This window comes from Myxocyprinus asiaticus, chromosome 47 (genome assembly GCF_019703515.2).
Source record: "Myxocyprinus asiaticus isolate MX2 ecotype Aquarium Trade chromosome 47, UBuf_Myxa_2, whole genome shotgun sequence".
NCBI classification, from domain to species: domain Eukaryota; kingdom Metazoa; phylum Chordata; class Actinopteri; order Cypriniformes; family Catostomidae; genus Myxocyprinus; species Myxocyprinus asiaticus.
Window position 1 is genome coordinate 20,269,854 of NC_059390.1, and position 24,414 is coordinate 20,294,267.

The 24,414-nt window shown below is 37.4% G+C and overlaps 1 protein-coding gene across 1 annotated transcript in view; it reads right to left on the reverse strand.

The window, feature by feature from the left end:
• The window catches only part of pawr (PRKC, apoptosis, WT1, regulator), an 86,889-nt gene that overhangs the window by 20,698 nt on the left and 41,777 nt on the right, over positions 1-24,414 (reverse strand). Inside the window, exons 3-4 of the mRNA XM_051691183.1 lie at positions 7,789-7,920; positions 987-1,015 (exon numbers count right to left, since the gene is read on the reverse strand). Coding sequence (XP_051547143.1) covers positions 987-1,015; positions 7,789-7,920 — 161 coding nt within the window. The remainder of the gene's footprint in view (positions 1-986; positions 1,016-7,788; positions 7,921-24,414) is intronic.

Consider the following 24,414-nt stretch of genomic DNA (forward strand, 5'->3'; position numbering starts at 1 on the left):
ATTATCAAGCAAGTACTTACTATGTAACCACATTTCAGTAGCATAAAAGGGGCCATTCACATCGAACGTGTTTGCATTCGTACATGCCATTTAAAAAAAAAAAAATGTTTTTCTATGTAAACATGCTATACAGACGTTTTTGACCATTTGACCATCTTGCTATTTTTTCAGCATCTCGCACAGAAGTCCTGCATTTTAAAATGATGTGTCAAGTTAAAATAACTTCAACTTTTAAAAACGTGTTTCAAGACAACTGCGTTCTGTTTCATTCATTGCACTGTGTCTAGCTTTTCTTAAAGCAAGAATGTATTCAGTCTGAACAGACCCTAACTCAGCTGATTCAAACTAGTGTTACTTTTCCTGTAACAAGCTATTCATTCCAAACATTACATCACTATTTTATGTTGCATTATATTTCATACAATGCCTTGCAACCAAGCAAGCTGAGGCGCTAATTAAACATGCTATCCTAGGATGTCTCATTCACATTAGTGAGTCAGTTCATTCGTTCAGTTCACTTTAATGCACTGGTTCAAAAAAACCCAGTTACACCCATTCCTTTGATTCATATCCTTTGATTCATGTGCACTATTTTCTATCTTCTTATTTGAAGCAAATTAAATCTTTAGTTACAGTAAATACTACTGTTTAGCACTATTATTTAGCATTAATTATATATTTTTTAGTTATTAGTGTACATTTATGTGTATTAATATATTAAGTTTAATGCTGTCACCCTAATTAATATCATTGTTGTGGTCTCTGATAGATAATGCTCTTTTTAAAATCTGACAAAGCTGATATAGTTTCAATGTTGCTAGCTACTGTTTTGTTAGCAGTTTGTAGTGTAGTAACGGACTACTTTTTATAAGGGTAGCTTGAATGTTGTTGAACAACTATAACTTGTGAGTAACTTGTAGCTTGGCAAGCTACAGTTTTAAAATAGCTTCCCCAACACAGAATATGACAGACACACTTACGCTCACCTTTTAAGAGACCTGGATCTCGGAGTGTCCTGAAAGAAAGAGCAAAAATAATGAGAACACACCTCAGGCATAAAATGGACAATCAGACAGATGCTGAAAAATCAAAACACACACACAAACATAAGCTTACACACAGAACAGCTTCTTTTCTATTGCTCTTTGAACAGCATGACTCACTCTATTCATGGGCCCCTTTTTGAGATACAAAAGCTAAACCAAAAAATTGAAGAAGAAAAAAAAAAAACAATAAATCCAGGCACTCTGCTGGACAGCACAGAGCCTTACGGTTGTGTTTGCTCTAAAGAAAGACATCAAAACAAGTTCCATCATTGTGACAGCCCACCAGTTATGGTTATCATTCTCAGATGTCCACTAAAGGGCTGAGAGATATCGAAATCCATAACACCAAAACTTTACTTTTACAGATTTTAAGTTCCATATCAGTAGGGCAAAACCTCACAATGCAAGTCTTTTTTTCTTTTCTTTTTTAAATCAGCAAAATAATAATGAATTGGCTAAATGTTTAGGTTAATTTTACTATGCTTTCAGGTACCAATAATAGTGTAGCACTGCTAGCTCTGTTTAACATCAGTGCACAAAATATGCAAAAACATTCAGTCTGGGCCTGATTTAGATTCAGTCTGGGACTGGTTATTTGGAGAAGTAGTTTGAGAGTTAATTCTACAATACTCAGGAAAAACCTGAGGTTAAAATGCTTTATTCAAGGGGTCAATGATGAAACAGCAGGTTTTAGCAGGACCAGGGTAAATCGACTGCAGAAATCTTTAAACAATAACCTTAACCTTAAAACGGGCCCTTGGTTTTTTTTGGTTTTTTTTGTATAACAAATTAAAATACAAGAGCAAAGAAATACAGCAGAAAGCGGTGCAGTGTGAAAACACACACACACACACACACACACACACACACACACACACACACACACACACACACACACACACACACACACAGCAGAGAGAGAGAGAGAGAGAGAGAGAGAGATTAAGAAAGCAAATATATTCATTGTATGCAGCCCAATTTCAGTTCTCATAAATTGCACATTGCTTAAAAAGGAATTCCTAGCTGTTTATGGATCTGACAGGCTTTGTGATTTTGACAGCCAATTTAAAAGGTAAAATCTCAGAAGGCAAGTGTAATAAAGTCCAGCAGAGGCCTGATCTGGCATTCCAGAGCTGTGCTCATGTGCCCTAAATCTTTCCTGTTTTATATGATAAACATTAAAATACTGCCAGAGACAAGCGGCCAGGCCTGTCCCCCATACACATTATCCATACAGGCCTTGTACGACTTAACACAAATGCTGAAAAGCCTTGAGCTTACAGTGCAGATAAATAGACAACCAAAAAATTGGGAACTTTACATGTCGGCTGCAATTCTTTTTAAAGGAAAATAGGTTTAATTGCGCTATGCAAATTCTGGTCTTCTCCATAACGATTCTAACAGGCGCCTTTGTCAGGTGAAAATTACACTGCCACTATCGCGTGGTTCTTATTGCCGGGGTCAGCTCTGTGACATGGGAAATCCTTCCCAGCTCATCTAATGTCTTCACGCAAGAAGTGCTAATTAAAAATGCAAATGAGCACGAGTTGAGGCTATGAATTAACACCACATGGTCACACAAAGGCTGCACCTCAAAACATAGTGAGCTGCCTGACTAAAGAGCATTTTTCTGCATGGTAGACATGCTGGAACGGTCGATTTGAAAAGTCAATTCGACAGTGCCTATGATACCTAGACATCATTTTTGGGCATTGTAGGCATGTTTGCATGCTTGAATGTGGCTATGATGCACAGATAGCATATTTGGGAATTATAGGTGTGTTTGAATGATGTGCCTATGATATCTAGACAGTATTTTGGGGCATCATAGGTGTATTTCAACATTCGAACATGCCTATGATACCTAGACAGCAATTGTGGCCATCATCGGTGGGTTTAAATGCTTGAAAATGTCTATAATAGCTAGACAATTTTTTTTTTTTTTAAATGTTTGATTCTTACATTTGAAAGTGCCCATGATAAAAAAGAAAGTGCATTTTTTGGCACAATATCGTGTTTGAACTTATGCTTATGCTCCAGTGATGCTCAAAAAAATGCTGTCTAGGTGGGGAGCACACTACAGCATGTTTGTGACAATAAGAAGTTACTTCCAAGCCTTTTTAAACATGCAAATGTTTGAGTGTGACTATAATGGCCAAATGTGCTGTCTAGGTAAGCAGCTCACTAGGTTTAAAGAGACAGTGCTCTTTGTGCGACAATATGGAGTTCATTCTGAAATGTTTTGGCATTGATTTGAACGTTCGATCTTTCCTATGATGCTCAAAAATCCTGTCTAGGTAGGCAGCCCACTAGGTTTTGAGACAAAGCCTTTGTGTGACTAAATGGAATTAATTTTTAGATGTTTTGGCATCGATTTAAATGTTCGATCGTTCCTATAATGCTCAAAAATCCTGTCTAGGCAGGCAGCTCACAAGGTTAAGAAACAGCCTTTGTGTGAAAATATGGAGGTAATACTGAGATATTTTGGCATTTATTTGAACATTCAAGCCTGTTTTTGGGTATCGATTTGATCATTCGAACACATCCATGATGCCCAAAAAAATGCTGTCTATGTAGGCGGCTCACTTGGTTTTAAGGAACAGCCTTTGTGTGACAGTATGGAGTTAATTTTGAGATGTTTTTGCATCACTTCAAGTGTTTGACCACAGCTGAGATGCTCAAAAATGCTGCCTACTCTTTATAAAAAAAAGAAAATGAAAAAAAAGCTGAGTTTTTTTTTTTTTTTTTTCTCAACCCTAACACTGAGCCTTTTGGGTCATTGTATTGGGTTATTTTCTCAGTGTTTGGTGGTTTTGTGTTGCCCAGTTGCTGGGTTACTGGCTGTGTAATTTTCACAGACAGTTGTAACAATGAACCCCTCCCACCACCTCAAGTTTCTCTGAAATGCAACAACCCAGCTGCTACGTCACAACCCAGCTGCTGACTTATCTTTTGCGGGCTGTTTGGATTGTCTTCAGGGTTGAGAGGTTCTCAGCTGTGGACAAACTGGTGAATTTATTTAATTAAATAAGGTTTGTTTCAATGTTTTAACCTATAAAATCAATACTGTACACTAGAAAATGCAGAGATACCGTTCCATAATCAAAACAGCCCAGCTTATATGACATAACTGTGAATAAGTATGTTTTTCACTTTTTCTGATTTTTGAATGATGCAAACGTCTCCTTTCGGTAAAATTTGCCATACTAAATCCAAAATACACTCACAAACACTTTATTAGGTACACCAACTTCTTCATGCGATTATCTAATCAGATGTGTGGCAGCAGCGCAATGCATAAAATCATGCAGATAGGGGTCAGGAGCTTCAGTTAATATTCACATCAACCATCAGAATGGGGAAAAAATGTGATCTAAGTGATTTGAACCATGGCATGATTGTTGGTGCCAGACGGGCTAGTTTGAGTATTTCTGTAACTGCTGATTTCCTGGGATTTTCACACACAACAGTCTCTAGAGTTTACTCCAAATGGTGCCAAAACAAAAAAAACATCCAGTGAGCGGCAGCTAAAATGTCATGTTGATGAGTGAGGTCAACGGAGAATGACCTGACTGGTTTGAGCAGACGCGAGCCATGCATTTTGGCTTGTTTTTAACCCAGCATTTTTTAGAGTGTAGGTAGTAGGGTTGTCATGATACCATAATCATATCTTACAATACTATACCAGCTAAGGTATCACGATACCAAGTAGTATCACAATACTATACGATAGTGTGTTAATTCTTAACACAGTCATAGTGGTTCTTAGAAACTAGCCATTCCACTTGTTGCTCTGGAATGGTGAAAATAACTAATGGATGAACTGGGAGAAGGCTCAAATGGACTAACTTGTTACCTAATAAATTCTTAGTTTGATGTAAACAATAAGTAAATAAAAAAACTTCATTGCATCAAAACAGCCAGTTCAAATGGCAACAGATTTAAACTTTTATTCCATTATTCTGTGATTATTTGAATGTTGGTAACATAAAAATAAAGATAGTATAACGCTGAAAGAACTATTTTGAGCAGCTGTTTCATTATTACAACCGCTTCAGCCCCTCTCTCCTGGTAAAGAGCAGCGCAAATGCAGATGACACACACACCAGTTTGAATGCACGGCTCGGGGACGTAATCAAACCGTGACAAACCGATATAGGCTGCGTTTCCCAAAAGCATTGCAAGCTGAAGTTGATCGTAGACCATTGGCGCCAATGCTTACGATACTTTTGGGAAACGCAGCCCTGATCATAAGTGTGAAGTTACCACCACCATGCATTTGTAATTGGAAAATAAAAGAGTGCAACGTTAGATTTTTCAGAGAAACTGTAAATCTGTAAATGTTAAGATAAAGCATTTAGATTAAATGAAGTGGCACTAACCCAGGTGTATTCTGCAGAGGCAGTGAGATGTGTCCAAATGTGTTTAAGGTTGATGGTGTTTCCCCCTTTGGCTTAAAATCTTTGTAGGCATTCAAGGCAGATGGGTTTTCCCAGTCTCATCAGGCAAAACCCAAACTAATTCCAAATCTTGTTATGTGAATTGTGTTTTTTTTAAAAAGCTTCTCACTCTCCGAAGTTTTATTTAAATCCATATTATCCATTAGGAGACACGACCACCAAATTAACACACTGGGATTCAGACGTGTGTGTTTGAAGCATGGGGAACCACACATTGAAAAATAAACAATACCATGTAAGGGGCAAATTCTAAACAGCATTTTGTGCTGTTAAAGGGCACTGCTTGAAGGGGACGCCACTCGAAAAGACTACATTTTTAATGTTATTGCAGACATAGGTCTGATTCAAATGAAGGTTTTAGAAAAAAATATTTACTACCGCACATATAACATAACTTGCGGTACTACTGTATTAATGGTACTATTGTTTAAAAAATACAGTGGCACCAGCAGTATTTTGAAGCTTTAGTATCACGATACTACCCTAGTAGGTAGCTCACTACGTTTTGAGTCACAGTGGCTTTTATGTGACAATTTGAACTTAATTTTGAGATGTTATGGCATTGATTTGAATGCTTGAGACATCTATGATGCCCAAATATGCTGTCTAGGTTGGCAGCTCCATAGGTTCTGAGACAGTCAAAATGTGGAAGAACTAGAAAATGTTTCTGCTGCTCAGGCGCCACACTGGAGAGAGATGATTCTGTGGAATGTTGCATACAGTTCTGCAAGTTCTAGCGGTTTTCTGGTATCAGAGTATGTTTTCCTTGTATGGCAGAAGGTAAAGCCCAGCTTAAACAGAAGCAGATGGAGGCCTTGAGCCGATCAGGACTTCATTAGAGAAAGAACTAGCAAAACAGCACACACACAGAGCACCTGAAGGGAAATCCCTGTATAAAATATCTAGGAATTATACAAAGTCATAAAGCTTGAATCTTTTAATTTACTGTGAACGAAATGGGACAAAGTTGCAGAGCTAAATTACCAGCAGCCTTGAACAGACTGTACATTGAATTTCAGGAGACACATAATGTGCATCCAAGCCCGTAATCTGTGAACCTGAGAGACTCATGTCAAAGAGCTGCCAGGCCTATTATTAATATTCTAGAAAGCTCTGTAGGTTCCGGTCATGTGTAGTGGCTGGATAGAGAGCAGTAAAATAGGGCACGGAATTCCAAAAAAGCCATTTCAAGCAAATGATAAATTGAGCAGATGAAAAGCAGCACCTTTTTGTGTTTGTGTTAATCTACCATCAGTTCTCATGCCATAGACTAAACCATCTGACACCTGCAAAAATGGAGACACACTATAAAGTTAATTATTTCACAATGCCATCAATTTTGGGATGAAAATATTGCAAACTACTTGAGTGTATAAAAAAAAAAACTGGCTTCCATGTTAATAAATATAATTTCTAATGTATTTATTTTTTGTGTAAACATTTACGTTACACTATAAAAGTAATATATAATAAATGTTATAGCTTTTTTCAATGTTTTAATATGATGTTGTGGAGGGCATGGTCAAGCGTTCATCCGGAAAAAGAGTAAGCGGTAAGGGTTCTCACCTGAGATGAACTGCTGGAAATTGGTTGTTTCTGTGTTTGCAGTGAGAGATGGGGGAAATAAAAGGGGCCAGTCCTCAGATTGTGCAGAGAGAGCCCAGCTGAGAAGCTGTTTGTGTGAAGGCCGCTGCCATTAAATTGAAGCTTCACCATTGTGCTCTAAGCGAACGTGTTTTATTTTGCATCAATAAGTGGCATTCCTGAGTTGGAATCGCCGTCTCCCGCTTCCTCATTTCATTGAACCTGTTACAGATGTTTTTCAAATCCTCTTTAAAAATGCTTTTGTCGTGCTTTAGGGTCTGATTCAATATGAGGAGATTCCTGCTGAATTCTGCTGCAAGCAATATAAAACTGGTGCTTCTAGTATTTTGTAGCCTTTAAGTCCTTAAACTTGAATTGGTATCAACTGCCATATTAGGTACTGTCATTTACAACCATATGAATGAGATAAATATAAGACAAACACCAAATGTCTGGTATATAAGAGAAACACCAAATGTCTGGTGTAATGTTATTTTTCTGCTTTGTATTGTGGCGTTAAGAAGCGTGAGTGTCGACTGGAAAGCTTTCAGCTTTGTCTCATGTGATTGTGGGCTTTTCTTTGGTCAACACTGCCTCTGTAAGGCAGAATGGTGACTGCACTCAAAACAAACCATCTAGAGGGAAGACAATCCTGACATCACTGAGATAAACACACACGCATGCACACTCTCTCTTACCTGTATTGAGTGGGCTGCTCCAGGATCAGGGCTCACTGCTTCATTCTGGACTGTGTTGTGCTGTGTAAGAGTTTCTTCTGTCTTCCTCTCTTTCTCCTCACCACCATCATCATCATCTAGCTCATCCAAGCTCTGCAGAGAAATTTAAAGTTATTTTTTTTTTTTATTTATATTATTATTATTCAGATCTACACTAATACAGGTTATATTGGAGTTTATGCAGGCCACAATGTGTTTTGTCCACTGAATTATTAGCTTAATAAATACGATAAAATAATAGTTATAATAAAGCATATGTTACATAGTTACATATAAACATAGTTATGTTTGATTATAATGACATTTAATTTTGTACAGAAATAAATTTTGTTTGTCCGATTTTGTTGTGGGTTGCACTTCATGCAAATGTAAAATCTAGGTCCAGAAGCAAAACCAGTTGAGAACACTTTTGAGAACAGTTTATGACTTTAAAACACACAAGTCAAAGCACACCCCCCATATACACAAACAGACACAGGAAGTGTGCTGCCGAGCAGTCTCCGTGGAAAAAGTCTAGGGGGTTTTTGAGAAATGGAATGTCCAAGTGCAAACAGCACTGAAAAAAGTCATTTTTATTTTTTGCTCAGTATTTTTGTCTTGTTTTTGACAAAAAAAATTCATCATCCCAAAAAAATTATTTACTTGAGAACCAAAAATGACATTATTTGATATAAGATATTATTCCTTGTTTTCAAAGAAATCTAACAAAAATATGTTTATGCTTAAAAAAAAAACAAAAACAAAAAAAAAGACAATATTTGCCAATGGGGTAAGAAAAATAACCTTAATTTAAATGCGAAAACACGTTCACTGTTCTTACCCAATTGACTTTTTTTTTCCTTTTCTTGTTTCATGCAGGAGCCCATTGCAGGGCTGGGAGGGTAGAAATAGCCTTACAAGGCTAAACTGGAATGTAACAATTTGCACAAGCTTTCCGGCCAGCCAGTTTTATCAACACTTCTTAGGGATGGGCCAAACTCTGCACATCTCACAGGCACACACACACAAATGAATGCACAAAAGAGGTACTTGTATATACACACACACACACTCACACCGTATCCTTTTCACCCTCCCCAGGGATCAGTAAACACACTTCATCAGCCCCGCTGCACCCCTAAAGAGGTTGCTTCAGCTCCTCGCTGCCCGTCAGCCAAAATGAGACATTCCCCTGCCTAATGACAATCATTTATGTCAATTAAGACAGCTTATAAACTTGGGGGCAAGTTATTGTCACAACAGAAAATGACAAAGACATTTTCAAAGGAAACCATTACTGTATAAATATATAGCTATATATACTCATAATAAAAGTGACCTTAAGAAAACAGTGAAAGGCTAATAGATCTATTAACTTTGAATAGCAGCAGTTCCTTTCCATTTCTTTTAGGGGGCCTTCACACTGGGCACGTTTGCTGCAGTCCGATTAAGAGTGCGATTGTTCCCGGTGCCCCCCGCAGCTTTGGTCAGGTTTCACACTTGATTCTATCGAACCCCGGTCCATTTGCGTTCATCTTACGTCATCACAAACACGCATGGAGAACACAAAGCGACTAAGCGATTTTTTTGTTATTTTGGTGCCATTATGCACAGCAGAGTGAACGACAACTGCATATATGTGTGCTTCATGGTGTTAACTCATCAGATGTCCAGGGGAAGGCGACTTGCTGCTGCTTGCAAATGGCGTTTTTTGAGGAGACAGCTGACTGCAAGGAATTCATTTGCCTCTTTATTTACACTGCACACTTACGCTCGTGTCCAAGGTGAAGTTATCGCCACTGTCATCTCCTATTATACCCTATATTTATAACCTATAATAGTATTTATATAGATATTGTATAGATAGATAGATAGATGTCATCATCGGCTAAAACGCATGCGCAGGTTACTTTACTTCCTGAAAAAGTGCGCACCCGAGTCCGAGTTGCTTTCACATTCACGCGAATCGCGCTACAGTTCCATTGCAACCAAACTCAGACCACCTCCTACAGGTAGTCTCGGGTTCGGTACCGTGGTGCGCTCCCCGGTCCACATGACAGCTTTCACATTACCAATTTTTAATGTGAACCGTGCTGTGTTTCGAACTAAACTGCCAGTGTGAAAGCACCCTTATTTAATCCATTTATTCTGGCTTGAGTCTGGCAATGAATCTTTTATGTGCAGTTAAGAGGTCAGTTTAAGAGAGACAGAGCATTGTGTAAGATTGAACGGCTCATTGGGGGTCTGTTACTTTTCTGGTCCATTTCCTGCACTGCTAATCTGCAGCAACATGGTATAATAAATTATCTTTTGTGACTACATTTGCTGTCAGAATTGATGAGATAAAGACTAGGAATGCACCGATACCACTTTTTCTCTTCCGATCCGATTCTGATATCTGAAATCTCAGTATCGGCCGATATTATCCGATACCAGTGTTCCATAATCAGTTTAGAATATCTATACCTCACTGAGTGATGCTAATTATATGTAAAGAAACACAAACCTCTAACTACACATTATTTCAATATAAATGTATAGCTTATTAAGAAACACTTTATTATTAACTAGTATACTGGATAATGTAGCAGCAAAATTAACATTAATTCCAATCTAAGTGTTCAGTAGAAAAGAAGGCATTTTTTTTGCAAAAAACATTCAACTTGTATCTGGACTTTAAAGGATTCAGATCTCTTTTTTTTTTTTTATTTAGTTGTAAGATATCAGCTCACTTTTCATTCACACAGTTATTTTTTGGAACACATTAAACTTAAATATTGTTATAATTTGTAAACAAATAATAATAATAATAATAATAATAATAATAATAATACATTATTATTGACTTTTAGAATTTTAAATACAACAGTAATATATTTCAATCGTGCACCTTTAACTTTAAAACCCTCTGGCTTTTATTTTGACATTCTAAACTCTCCAGGAAGTCCTGTATGTGTCTGTTCGTAGGCAAGTTCACAGTAGTTTAATTTGCTTCTTATTCAAATTCTGGTAAAATGCACCGAGGGCACCATTCTAAATGCATATTATAAGTGAACCGAACTACAGAGCATCTACATCTGAGATGTTGTTCGTGAGTAGCGCTCAAATGTTGCGCACCGCTGTGAAGGCTAAAAATAGGCGCGATTGTGTGTGTAAACAGAGCAGCGGCATTCAATAATGCGCTGGCGCTGCACATGCATACTATATATTTACTTATTAGACACAGCCTTTTGTGATTCACAGAGCTAATCGCACGTCTTCAAGTGGCTTTGAATAAAATGTACGAGTCATATGAACTGCTTTCATGGTGTTTTTATGGTTCTTTTATGTCATTTTTTGAGCTTGACAGTAACGAACATGACTAACACACAGTATCAGATTTTGATCGGGTTGGACTGATACCCGATCCATCTAAAAATGTATCGGAGCCGATACCGATCCAGGTATTGGATCGGTGCATCCCTAATAAAGACGTTTTTGTATTGTGTTGTTAGCGCTCACTGCAAACAACAGCGCAACCTGTATAGTTCAATTCACGAAAATTATTCTTATGAGACAGTTCTTTTATTGAATCAGCCAAAAAGAAATGACTAATTATTGGTTTGAATCAGTCTAAGGGTCATTCACACCGAACGCGTTGTTGCGTAAAAAAACGCTAGACGCAGCGCAACGAATGGAACAGAATGCAGGTGTCTCGAAACACGTTTTTAAAAAAAATGATTTACATTAAATTGACCTGATAGCTTAAAAACATGCCGCTCCTGCGCGAGATGCTAAAATAAACAGCGAGATGTGGCCTAACGGTAAAAAAAAAAAAAAAAAAAAACATGAGTCTAATGCATGTTTACATTGAAAAACAATTAAAATCAGCACAGACAGATGCAAAAAAGTTTTTGGTGTGAACACCCCCGAACGCATTTCTCACTGAATTTGACCGAGCAGTAACAGGTACCTAATCACTTACTGACTAGATGTTTTTGATGTGTAGTTAACAAAAACATTTCACATGGTATTTTCATTACAAAAATAAAATAAATAAAATATGTTACAAAAATAATATTGTTTTGTTTAGTGTGTGGTCAGGATCAAGTGCAAAACCAGAATTCTGTAGGAAATTCATGAGTATGTAGGAGAAGCATATGAAACTAGTTTTCACACGAATAAACATCTTAGATCATCACACCTTGAACCCTCTTGTGTCTTTGCCACGAGGGAGAGGGGCTTCATTTAAAACAGCCCATCTGTGCTCATCCTCTGCTTTATTAGGAATGCAAGTGCGGGTAGAAATTCTGACTATCTATCATGTTAATACTCCTTTCCAGGCGGTAGGAATGTTCAACATGCCCGACCCAAAACTGAAGTCTATCCCCCTCGCATCAACCTCCAGACTATGAAGCTTCTCCGTCTTGCATACCAGCATATTTGGCATGGAAAAGAGTAAAGCCCTATAATTAATCTAACAGTCAGAAATCATGAACGAGATAACCTATGACTGTGCTAATATTGTACGGTATATTCCTTCAAAGATGCATAAAAGATCTTGTATTTCACGCCAATACTTTCCACATTTAATAAACTACATTTTAACATTTTTGTGTAATAAGATCTTGGTGGCTGCTAAGGGGTTCCTAGGTGGTTGCTAGGGTGTTCTCAGTAGTTGCTTTCTAGCCCAAGTCAAAAGAGCCCACCTCAAGTTTCTAGAATATTCTGGGCTTTAAAAAAAAAAAAGAAATGAATGGGAATGTTTTTTTTTTTTTGAACAATATTCTAGAGTTTTTCAAGTGAAAAAAAAAAAAAGAAAAATAGGAAAAAGAAAACTAAATATAAAATATAAAATTAATCAATCAATTGTGTGTGTGTGTGTTTTGGTGGTTTAGGAGGATGTTTTTTTTTTATTTTATTTTTTTAGATTATACACTAATAATTACAAGGGTATTACGCTATACATGTGGTTTATGAGGACACCACTAGTGTCCCAGTAATTCAAATGGCTTAAAAAAAAAAAACATACTAAACTATGTTTTTCTGAAAATGTAAAAATACCAAAAGGTTTCTGTGATGGTTAGGTTTAGGTGTAGGGTTAGGGGATAGAATATATAGCTTGAACAGTATAAAAATCATTATGTCTATAGAGAGTCCTCGTAATGATAGGAGTACCAACGTGCGTGTGTGTGTGTGTGTGTGTGTGTGTGTGTGTGTGTGGGCAGGTTTAAGTGGTATATGAGGACTTTTTTTAGGTTACAAACTGGAAATTACAAGGGTATTATGCTATAAATGTGGTTTATGAGGACATTTCTAGTGTCCTCATAATTCAAATCGCTTAAAAAAAAAACCATACTAAACGTAATGTAAAAATGCAGAAAGTTTTTTGTGAGGGTTAGGTTTAGGGGGTAGGTTTAGGTTTAGGGGATAGAATCTACATAGTTCATACAGCATAAAAATCATAATGTCTATGGAGAGTCCTCATAATGATAGCTGCACCAACATAGTGTGTGTGTGTGTGTGTGTGTGTGTGTGTGTGTGTGTGTGTGTGTGTGTGTGTGTGTAAATATGGGCTGAGTTGGCCACGGCTGCTTGGTTGTCAGAAAAAGGTTTATGATTAGATTTAATAACCAGCTAACTTCCTACGATTCTGTCAGCATGCAATTATGAGTGCATGAACTGTCTAAGCCATAAATGTTTGTGCAGCATAAAGAAAGACAAGGTTACCATCTTAACTCTTTTTCAAATACTTGCATAATATTTGCATGTGGGCCTTATTACAACTGCACTCTGAAATATTTAAATAGTGAGGTAAATTCAGAGAACACAGTTTTTAAATGCCGGTAGTGGTCAACCAATATGGATTTTAGAGAGCAGACACACACACAGTATATACACTATATACACTGATCAGCCACAACATTAAAACCACCTGCCTAATATTGTGTAGGGCCCCCTCGTGCCACCAAAACAGCGCCAACCTGCATATCAGAAAAGCATTCTGAGATGATATTCTTCTCACCGCAATTGTACAGAGCGGTTATCTGAGTTACCGTAGACTTTGTCAATTCAAACCAGTCTGGCCATTCTCTGGATGTTTTTTGTTTTTTTCACCATTCGGAGTAAATTCTAGAGACTGTTGTGTGTGAAAATCCCAGGAGATCAGCACTTACAGAAATACTCAAACCAGCCCATCTGGCACCAACAGATGGGCGGATGGGCTACAAGAGCAGAAGATCACATTGGGTACCACTTCTGTCAGCCAAGAACAGAAAACTGAGGCTGCAGAGTGCCTACCATTTGTGTACCTCAGCAGAAATACAGATTTGTCAGACCAGGCGATGTTCAGTGCACATTGCAGCCTCGGTTTCCTGTTCTAAGCTGACAGTAGTGGTACTTGGAGGGGTCTTCTGCTGCTGTAGCCCATCCTCCTCAATGTTTATATTTATATTAAATAATAATAATAATACTATAAACAATCCATTTATATTTATTTGACATATCCTACCTCTTATGCACAATACATTAAACCACCTTGCACATAACTGTATATCTGTATATAACATATTTGAAAAACGTTAGTATTGCCCTACTGTAGTTTCCTCTATATATTTATCTGTTTTATCTTATTTTTATTCTTATTTCACTGTTTACGTATATATGTTTATATATATACGTTTATATCTCTTTGCACTGGAAGCTTCTGTCACCATGACAAATTCCTTGTGTGTAAAGCTCATTCTGATTCTCGACGTGTTGAGTGTTCAGAAATGCTTTTCTGCATAGAACGTGTGTTTATTTGGGTTACTGTCACCTTCCTGTCAGCTTGGACCTGTCTGGCAATTCTCCTCTGACCTCTGTCATTAACAAGCCATTTTCGCACACAGAACTGCCGCTTGCTGGATGTTTTTTTGTTTTTTGCACCATTCTCTTTACACTCTTGAGACTGTTGTGCATGAAAATCCCAGGAGATCATCAGTTACAGAAATACTCAAACCAGCCCATCTGGCACCAACAATCATGCCACAGTCATAATCACCAAGATCAATTTTTTTCTCCATTCTGATGGTTGATGTGAACATTAACTGAAGCTCCTGAGCCATATCTGCATGATTTTTCTACATTACACTGCTGCCACACGTTTGGTTGATTAGATAATCGCATGAATAAGTAGATGTACAGGTGTACCAACTAAAGTGGTGGGTGAGTGTGTGTGTGTATATATATATATATATATATATATATATTTTTTTTTTTTCCCCATCCTGATTTCTTCTGTTTTTGTGCATATCATTCTAAATTGTTTCAAAAATTCAAACAAAATCTAACATAAAACTAAGGCAATCTGAGTAAACACAAAATACATTTTATTTTATTTTTTTACAATTATAATGTTATTTATTGAAGCAAAAAAGTTATCCAATACCAACTGGGCCTGTGTGAAAACGTATTTGCCCCATGCTATGGGGATGCAACGCCGGTAAACCTTAAGCAATTTTATCACACAAAAATCATGAAGAACAGAGATTTTACTGCACTAGAATCAAATTAACAAGAATAATGTTTACGTCTTGTGGCTAAACTTTTGAAACAGTGTGTATTTTTATGTTTATGTACTGGCCCCATTCACTTCCATTGAGCCTTACTGTAACTGCGATTTCTAAATAAACAAGGGAGTCGTCAAAAAATATATTCTGTTGTAATAAACATTATGCTACAAGTTCTGTCGATCAAGTTACAAGAAACTTGTATTGAATCTGAAATATTCATTTTACAATGCCAAGTGCATTATTGACCAACATTGCACCTTTTTATCAATGTGGCCTGGCAAGAAAGCAGTCTGTTTTGAACTAAAGTGGAAAAATGGATTAAAACTCATAACCACATTTGACAATTAAACCCAAAATGTCTCTACAGCCCTCCAGGTTGTTAAAAACATCAGATTTTAATCTAATGTGCACGCATCAGGTGTTGAATCTAATGAATTTTAGCGGTGCCCGGAATAATCTTGGAATTCTGGGTTAAATCATTAAGCCATTCCACGAGACTGCGGGTTTGTGACGGTTTAAGGACAGCTGGCAGCATATCTCACACACACACACACACACACACACACACACACACACACACAGACTCGCATACCACGCTTCACCTTCCATGGGTGTAATACATCATTCTAATGAACCTGTATAGCCAGGGCATGCAATACTTGATTAATCCACAGTCATTAAATGCAGTCTGCTCAGGACGGAAGAGCATCCAAAGCCCCTCAGCTCCATTCTCTATTAATCTACTGCATAACTGGCCTCAATGCAACACAGAAAAAGTTTTTTTCAAAAAGTTTGGTCCTTTTTTCATTTTTCACTTTCACTCATTTAAATTTATAGAAAGAATTTAAAAACTGAGCTGTTGAAACAAAATATATTATTAGTGAGCTTGCCAAGGCAAGCATCTACTATTACTATTGCTCATACTTAGGGTTGAGGGTTTGTTCAAATCCCTAATGTAAATTACCAATAGTGATACTTGCCTTTGAAAGCAATTTCAGTATAAAGAAGGTTCTTGCATTGGATTGCTTTTATTTGTTGTAGTTTGGTTAAGACGTGTTAATAGCTGGCAAAAACATAGAAGAGACCAAGACATTCTGTTTTAACAACTGACCACAAAGAAAAACCTTCGCCTCCTTACTTGCGAGCAGCCAAACCACACAGTGTTCTCAGTGAGTGTAAGCACTGTCAATCTACACGTCCCCAACAGCAAATCAAGCATGCATAACCCAAGCCCACTTTTGATAACTGACACGCAGGACTGACTCCATAAGTCAGACATAACATTTATAAAAACAACAGGAAGACAAAGTCAAAGTAGTCAGAGTTCTTAGACTTCATCCACTGCTTTGGACTGTGCCAAGAGACATTTTCAAACGTTCCAGCAGAGTTGCTTTTAGTATAACCGTGACAGTCCACAGAGTGTATTATGAGGTTTTGGAGGAATGTGTGTGAGAGCTGAGGAAGCATTCACAGCTTTGCGCCATCTCTCCTAAAATGGTAGCTTTCTCTTTGAAACAACATACTTCCAGCAAACCACTGAGGTCTTTCCTGGTTGGTTCATAAATCTGCTGTCTGAGGGAATTGTGTGCAGATTTGCAGTCTGTAAAGTTATTTCCAATTACAGCGTGGTCCAGCAACCTCTCTGTGTATTTTATCATTAAATCACATCTTTTGCACATACTGTTCAAGTACGTTACATTTGAGGAGCTGAGATTCATAAGCTGAAGAACAGTACTCAGTAAATGGAATAGTGAGTATAAGTAAAATGGAGGAGATGCAGAGAAGAGAATGAAAGAAGTTAAAAGTGTGAAATTTCTGCATCACTCACGTCAATTTCCAACAGGTAACTGGAACACTCCCCAACAAATAGTCCCACCCCAAACACACCATTGGTTGAGCCAATATTCCTATATCGAGCTGGTTGGGATGTTCCAAAAAAAATTAGCAACTTTTTTAGCATGCTTACAGAATAAAAGCTCTGATGGAGGATGCGTAAGATCCATTTTGCTTGTTCCCTCTATGTCCTTGGAACATACCATCCCCATTTAAATCTTACGACAGTGATGTAGGCTGGTGTTTCTTCAACTTTGGGCAATTTTATGATTTTTCTTAAAACAAAGAGATTTCAACTTTTATATGAAGATCACATTAAAACTTTTCAAATGCCTCATGTAGAGATTTGACTGATTTTGGTTTGTCCTGTTCCAGACTTGATGGGAATTTTCATGAATTTCAGAAGAAAAAAAAAAATGACAAAAATAACAAATCTCCTGTGATGCATGTACAGTTGAGAAGTTTACATACACCTTAGACAAAAACATTTAAAACTCAGTTTTTCACAATTCCTGACATTTAGGATCACTACTTTATTTTGTCAGGATAATAGTAGAGAGAATGATTTATTTCAGCTTTTATTTCTTTCATCACATTCCCAGTGGGTCAGAAGTGTACATACAATTTGTTAGTATTTGGGAGCATTGACTTTAAATTGTTTAAATTGGGTCAAACATTTTGGGTAGCCTTCCACAAGCTTCTCACAATAGTTGCTGGAATTTTGGCCCATTCCTCCAGACAGAACTGGTGTAATGGAGTCAGGTTTGTCAGACTCCTTGCTTGCACATGCTTTTTCAGTTCTGCCCACAAATTTTCTATCAGACTGAGGTCAGGGCTTTGTGATGGTCCCTCCAATACCTTGACTTTGTTGTCCTTAAGCCATTTTGCCACAATTTTGGAGGTATGCTTGGGGTCATTGTCCATTTGGAAGACCCATTTGCAACCAAACTTTAACTTCCTGGCTGATGTCTTGAGATTTTGCTTCAATATATCCATATAATTTTCCTTCCTCATGATGCCATCTATTTTGTGAAGTCCACCAGTCCCTCCTGCAGCAAAGCACCCCCACAACATGATGCTGCCACCCCCATGCTTCACGGTTGGGATGGTGTTCTTCGGCTTGCAAGCCTCACCCTTTTTCCTCCAAACATAACGATGGTCATTCTGGCCAAACAGTTCATTAGACCAGAGGACATTTCTCCAAAAAGTAAGATCTTTGTCCCCATGTGCACTTGCAAACTGTAGTCTGGCTTTTTTTAATGGCAGTTTTGGAGCAGTGGCTTCTTCCTTGCAGAGCAGCCTTTCAGGTTATATCGATATAGGACTCGTTTTACTGTGGATATAGATACTTGTCTACCTGTTTCCTCCAGCATATTCACAAGGTCCTTTGCTGTTGTTCTGGGATTGATTTGCACTTTTTGCACCAAACTACATTCATCTCTAGGAGACAGAATGTGTCTCCTTGAGTTTGAATGACTTCAACCTTGGTGTATGTAAACTTCTGACTTCAATTGTACATACACTGTTGAACATTGTTAGTGGATAAATTACAAACTAGTGAGTTTGAAAAATGTTTTAACATGATTTACCTTAGAATTTTTAGAAATTCACAAGGTTAAAAATGCCCGAAGTGGAAGAAACACCCAAGCATTGTTACTATTATTATTATTATTACTATTATTATTATTTATTAAGAAGAAGAAGAAGAAGAAGAAGAAGAAGAATGGGAATTGTAAGGAATTTAAAGATCCGATTCCGATTCCGGTTACTTAACGGTTTCAGTAACGATTCCTGTATTCTTTTAATACTTTTGAGGAACAATTATTTGGAAGAAAGAAATACAATTCTTATTGCATTTACTGCCCTCAGCAGCCTGTTGTCAAATGAGATAATTTTTGATTTTTAGCAGATATAACACAAAACAAAGAGGTGTAAGAGGTGTGTTTGCAGACTTTTTAAGAGGTATAAATGCAATCCAAAAATGTATCCTAAAATATATATATATATATATATATATATATATACATATACACATGTATATATATATATAATCTAAACAAACAAGAACTGCGATCAGCGTATTTTCATTCATTCATGTATTCTTTTATAAAATTCTACTTATTACAATGAAACTCGTGTATCTTTAACTACACATTGTCATATGAATAACCAGTTAGTAACTGCACTGCTTGATTAAAGTCTCACAGGTCTGAAGTACCATATTAAATAAACAGTAACAGTTTCAGAGACAGTTTAGACTGTGTTCTGTAGTCTAATGTTGTACTTCAGGCTTGTCAGACTTCCACAGTTCTTATTTCATTTTGAGTAAGACATAACTTGCACAACATTAATTCAGTAACCACTCCGATTGATGTATAAGTGATTTTGATTCACTAAAAAGAACCGGCTTATAAGAGTCATTTGTTCGGGAATTGGACTATACCGGAAGTGCTCTTATGTTTCATGCTGCTGAATCTAAAGAGCTGGTACATGGGAGTCATTCGTTCAGGAATTAAAATTACACTCCTAGCCCTGAGGGTTTATGCTGTAGACCCAGTAGAGGGCAGTGCAGCTGCTGAAATACACTGCTCGAAACACTGTCAGAGTATTTTAATATGGTGTTCCTTCCGCATCGGCAAAAAAATGCACGTAGGGGAACCATAAACGGAACCGTAAGTCATGAATATCATATGGTTCCGTTCTGAACAAAAACCGGTTCTTGGTACCCAACTCTAATTATAATTCATATTGATCTACTGATACACAAATCTTTAGTACTAGATTATCAGCAGGAACTGATTTTAGACTGCACTGAGAATTGACGTGCTTCTCAAACGTCTTAGTGCAATTACCTAATTCTCAGGAAAATAGCAAATTGCACTTTGCGCCACTTCATTAACATACAATACACCCACAGTTTGCGTGCATACACCCAGAGATAGCTCAAACACTCCCACCCACGCGCACTTGCTTTGCGCTGGAATGAAAATTGCTTTTAGAATTAGTGCTCTCACGAAAATTAGAGCACGGAGACGTAGAGCACGGTTGCTGCGCTCAGTGCTGTGCCTAGCACGGTCCTGAAAATAGAGCCCTTTGTGAAACTACAGAGATTTGTGATTGACAGTCACAAAACTGCAGTGGATAACCTAATAAAAATAGTGCAAAATTCTATGAATGCATGAAATTCCCTGATCAAAAACTGCACTGTAATTTTCCAGTCATATGGAGAATTAGCTAATTACATGCCTCTGATTTCTCGTGCCTAATAGCTGCTTGATGTTTTGCTATCTTTGTCATGAAGAAGATGCGCATTATATGGCTGAAGAAACAACCAGAGCTCTGAAGTAAACTTGAGGCCAATGCATGCCCTTAAAAACACAATATTCCTCAGTGATCTAAAAGATCTGCTCCAACAGAAAGTGTACACAGCTACATATCACACTTGTTTACAATCAGCAATAAACAGCCTAAAAGCCTACATAGCCTAAAAGCTCACTATTACGAAGTACTACATGTGGTCCCCACAACCGCAGGAAGTCATAAATATGGTTGCATATTCCCTACAGCCTACTTCCTCGGCTTTAAACGCATTGCTATGGACAAGCAGAGTACTTTCTGAATCAATAACCAGGTCATCGTTCCTCCCCGGGGACTAAAAGAGGGCATTTGGGTGTTAAATAACCCTTTAAGGGCCTACTGACCAGATGAGGCTGGTTATCTCAAAACGTTTATCCAGACACACTCTGCAGAGCTCTCCTGATGCGGGAGTAAACACGGTGAGATGGCTTTCCATTAGTGACTTCACTGTTTATTTTCGCCAGTGTTTGACTAGGGAGGCGAGTGTTCAGTCACCACAAACAGAATAGTAGTCGCAACAGTATCCAGTCTATCAAATATGTGACAGTGTAAAGCTGCATGAGGCACTCTTCTGCTTATAGTTTGTGGGCTTATAATTCACTGCACCGGACAATTTTGCAGGATGATATGCTAAATACACTTTTATGATTATATGGATGCTGTTTTTTTTTTGTTTTTTTTTCATAGTTACACTAAGGTTACTGTAGTAAAACCGTATTTAATATTCGTAAGGGATTGATAAAGCTATTACGAAGAAACCCAAAATAATTATAAAGGAGCACAGAAGATTTGCAGGCACACCTAAAATGTATTGCGAGGGACATTTACTAAGAATGTAAAGAGTCTTAATATTGATTTCATGTTTTCTTGACCAGAGTACACACCAGTGTTTCCTGCACCGCTATTCAGCAGCGGCGCTCCACCACTACTGAATCTCCAGCGCCACAGCAAGAGAATAATATTCAAGTTGTGAGCTTGCAGTCTGAATTCAATGTGATGAGACAAAAAGAACGCGTTCTGCGAAATAATGCAAAAACAACACGTCTTTCTATTGCATTGTTTAGGGCTGAACGATCCATCGAAATAAAATCGAAATCAAGATATGACCTTATGAATATAAAACTGCAAAGGGCTGTAATCTAATCAAGCAAACAGTCTGCACGCGCTATATGAGGTGGTTCTGTCTGTGCTCCCTCCACGAATCTCATCTCATGCATAGAATAACAGATGTGTTACATTCAATTGTATTTACATCGCACTAAATTCACTTTAACTAGCCACTACAAGTTACTATACAATTACAAATCGAAAATCTCATAACACCAGGTTTTTTTGTGGACAGAAGCAGAGATGAGAGCTCTTTACCATACTGGAATTCACAGGCGCTCATTCAAAGGCTTTTGTTAACGCGACTTCACACAGAAAATTACTGCATTTTTTTAACCAGATCCTATAGCAATGCCGTGTACAAATTAAGATATTATTAGAGAATATTACTTGAATAATAATAATAATAGGGTTGTTGTTATTAGTTTGTAATTTAGGCATGACATTAACGCTTGTTTTTTATTTCAGCCAGACAAATAGCCTGATTAAAACTTCTTTCTGATTAAAAATTCTTAATAATCCAGAGTGCATAACTGTATAATTTGCTAGCAATCGTCTTATGTGTGTGTGCTGAACATGCGCGTGTTTCGAGAACGCTTGTGGTGATGCATAAAAGCGCCTGAATGGTCAAAACATTTCAAAATTCCACCAAAATGCCCGTCTTGGTGAGGTATTCGTGTAAACACAGAGAGTGATGTCTAAAGTGAACGTAAACAGTGGATAAAACGCAGATTTGTATTAAAATGTCAGACTTGTAAGTATAAATGTAAGATAATAGACCTGCTGCCGTCTAGTGTGTCATTATTATAATCAAACAACCATAACTAGGAAATGAGAAAACACTCACTGCTCTTGACTGAATAACTTTAGTAGCTTTAAAAAGTATTAATGTATTATAATCGTGCAGTAAAGACCAGTAGTAGTTTTATGTTGCATTTCATTCTGAATGTTTACTTGAATACTTGATACTGCTGTTAAAAACTTTTAAAGCTGTTAAAAACAGCACTGTTTTCTTAATTTGTATATTATGTCCTATTATTTTTCATCTGTTTCTATTCATTGCTGTTTTTATTGCTCTTTACTTTTTACTGAAGGTACACTAATCTTGAATAATTACTTGAGAACTTTTCTTACATAGTTAACAAATTAGTGTTATTATTTGTTGTGCATTGAAGCTAGTATCAAGAATCGTCAAATGAAATTACTGACAACTAAGATTTTGTGCATTGTGACAATGTAACATAATATACCAGAAAAGTAATTTTTTTTACTCGGACAAGTTAACAACCTTACTGAACTCACTGAATCAGTGTTGTACAATGTTCAAATGACAGTGTAGCTAGCTACAGATTCACTTTTGCAATATTTCTTAAAATAAATGTAAAAATGTAAATGTTACTTATATATAATACAAATATAATAAACTATATAAATAATATAAATGGGGGGGGGGGGGGGTATCTGAATTCTGTAGGAAACACTGGTACACACACCCACACTAACGCACACACAACACAACTCAACTCAACTCAACTCAACATATATTTAACATCTGCTTTTCTGCACTGCCTCAAAAAGATCAAGATCTCCAACCAGTGAACAGAAACCAAGGTAGGCTGGTGGTAGGGCTGCTAAAACACTTAGTACACACAGCATTTGATGCAAATGAATGCTCCCCAGCTAACAGTACAGGTTATGCTAACAGCAGGCAGCAGAACTGTTGTTTAGTCTACTGCCCTAAATGTGTATCTTCAAACCCTTAGATGAATACAACTCCATGCCACTGTGTATTTGTTTGCTATAATCTCAGTTTCAACATCTTCCCTGTAGAAGCTGCAGTTCTTCAGCTCTGAACGGATCTTTTCCTTTGGTTTCAGTAGCTGGCAGTAGTTCTGCTTCATACAGAGCACAGCAGTTTTGTTCTCCCACCATAACCACACACTTCAATCACGCTCAGAGGTCACGGCGCATGTCGGGTTTAGCTACACCGTGGTGTCAGGGCAGAGTGAATGCTAGCAGTGAGTCTTCGCCCCCTCCTGTCCTCCTTCACATTCCTTAACTCACTTACCCTCCCCTCCCTTTTTTTTTTTTTTAGGAAATCTGTTCCTATTCCTTTACTTTCTCTAGCCTGTTCTCTTCTCAAGTCTAATGAGTCTGACACTCAGCAAGTTTGGAGAAGTACTGACTCATGGTTGAGGGGTGCCATGATATGTGGGAGTTCATATAGAAATGTGAACATGTTTGAACACCATGTGATTTCATGGATCATCAGAGCAGAAAGAGCAAACAACTTCCTGTGTGGAGTGATGAACCTCTTCCTAAACTTCCTAATATGCAAAGACATTCACATTTACTTGTGTCGCATCGATTTGAGGTTGTCTATAGATGATGTTACTGTTTATAAACAAACACTCGGCTCTGGCATTTCCGGGTTCTTTTGGAAAATAACTGCTGTCAACTGGGGCTTCACTTAAAATGAGCTGAAAATGCCCAAAATGTGTTGTTCCAAAAGATTATTGGAGATTTGGTCATTTTTTAATTTCAATTAGGATCGGTGAATCAGGCTAAACTCAGGATTTGACATGATCTATGATAATTCACGGATCGCCATCATTTTCATTGAGTCTTCTCTAAGACCTACTTACCCCACAGCTGCTGTTGTGCAACCATGAGTTGGATTTGATGAAATGGTAAAATTTTTTTTTTTTTTACATAATGTGTACAGTTCATAGCAAATGAATACATCAGGGCTCCAGACTGCAACTAAATGGTCACATTT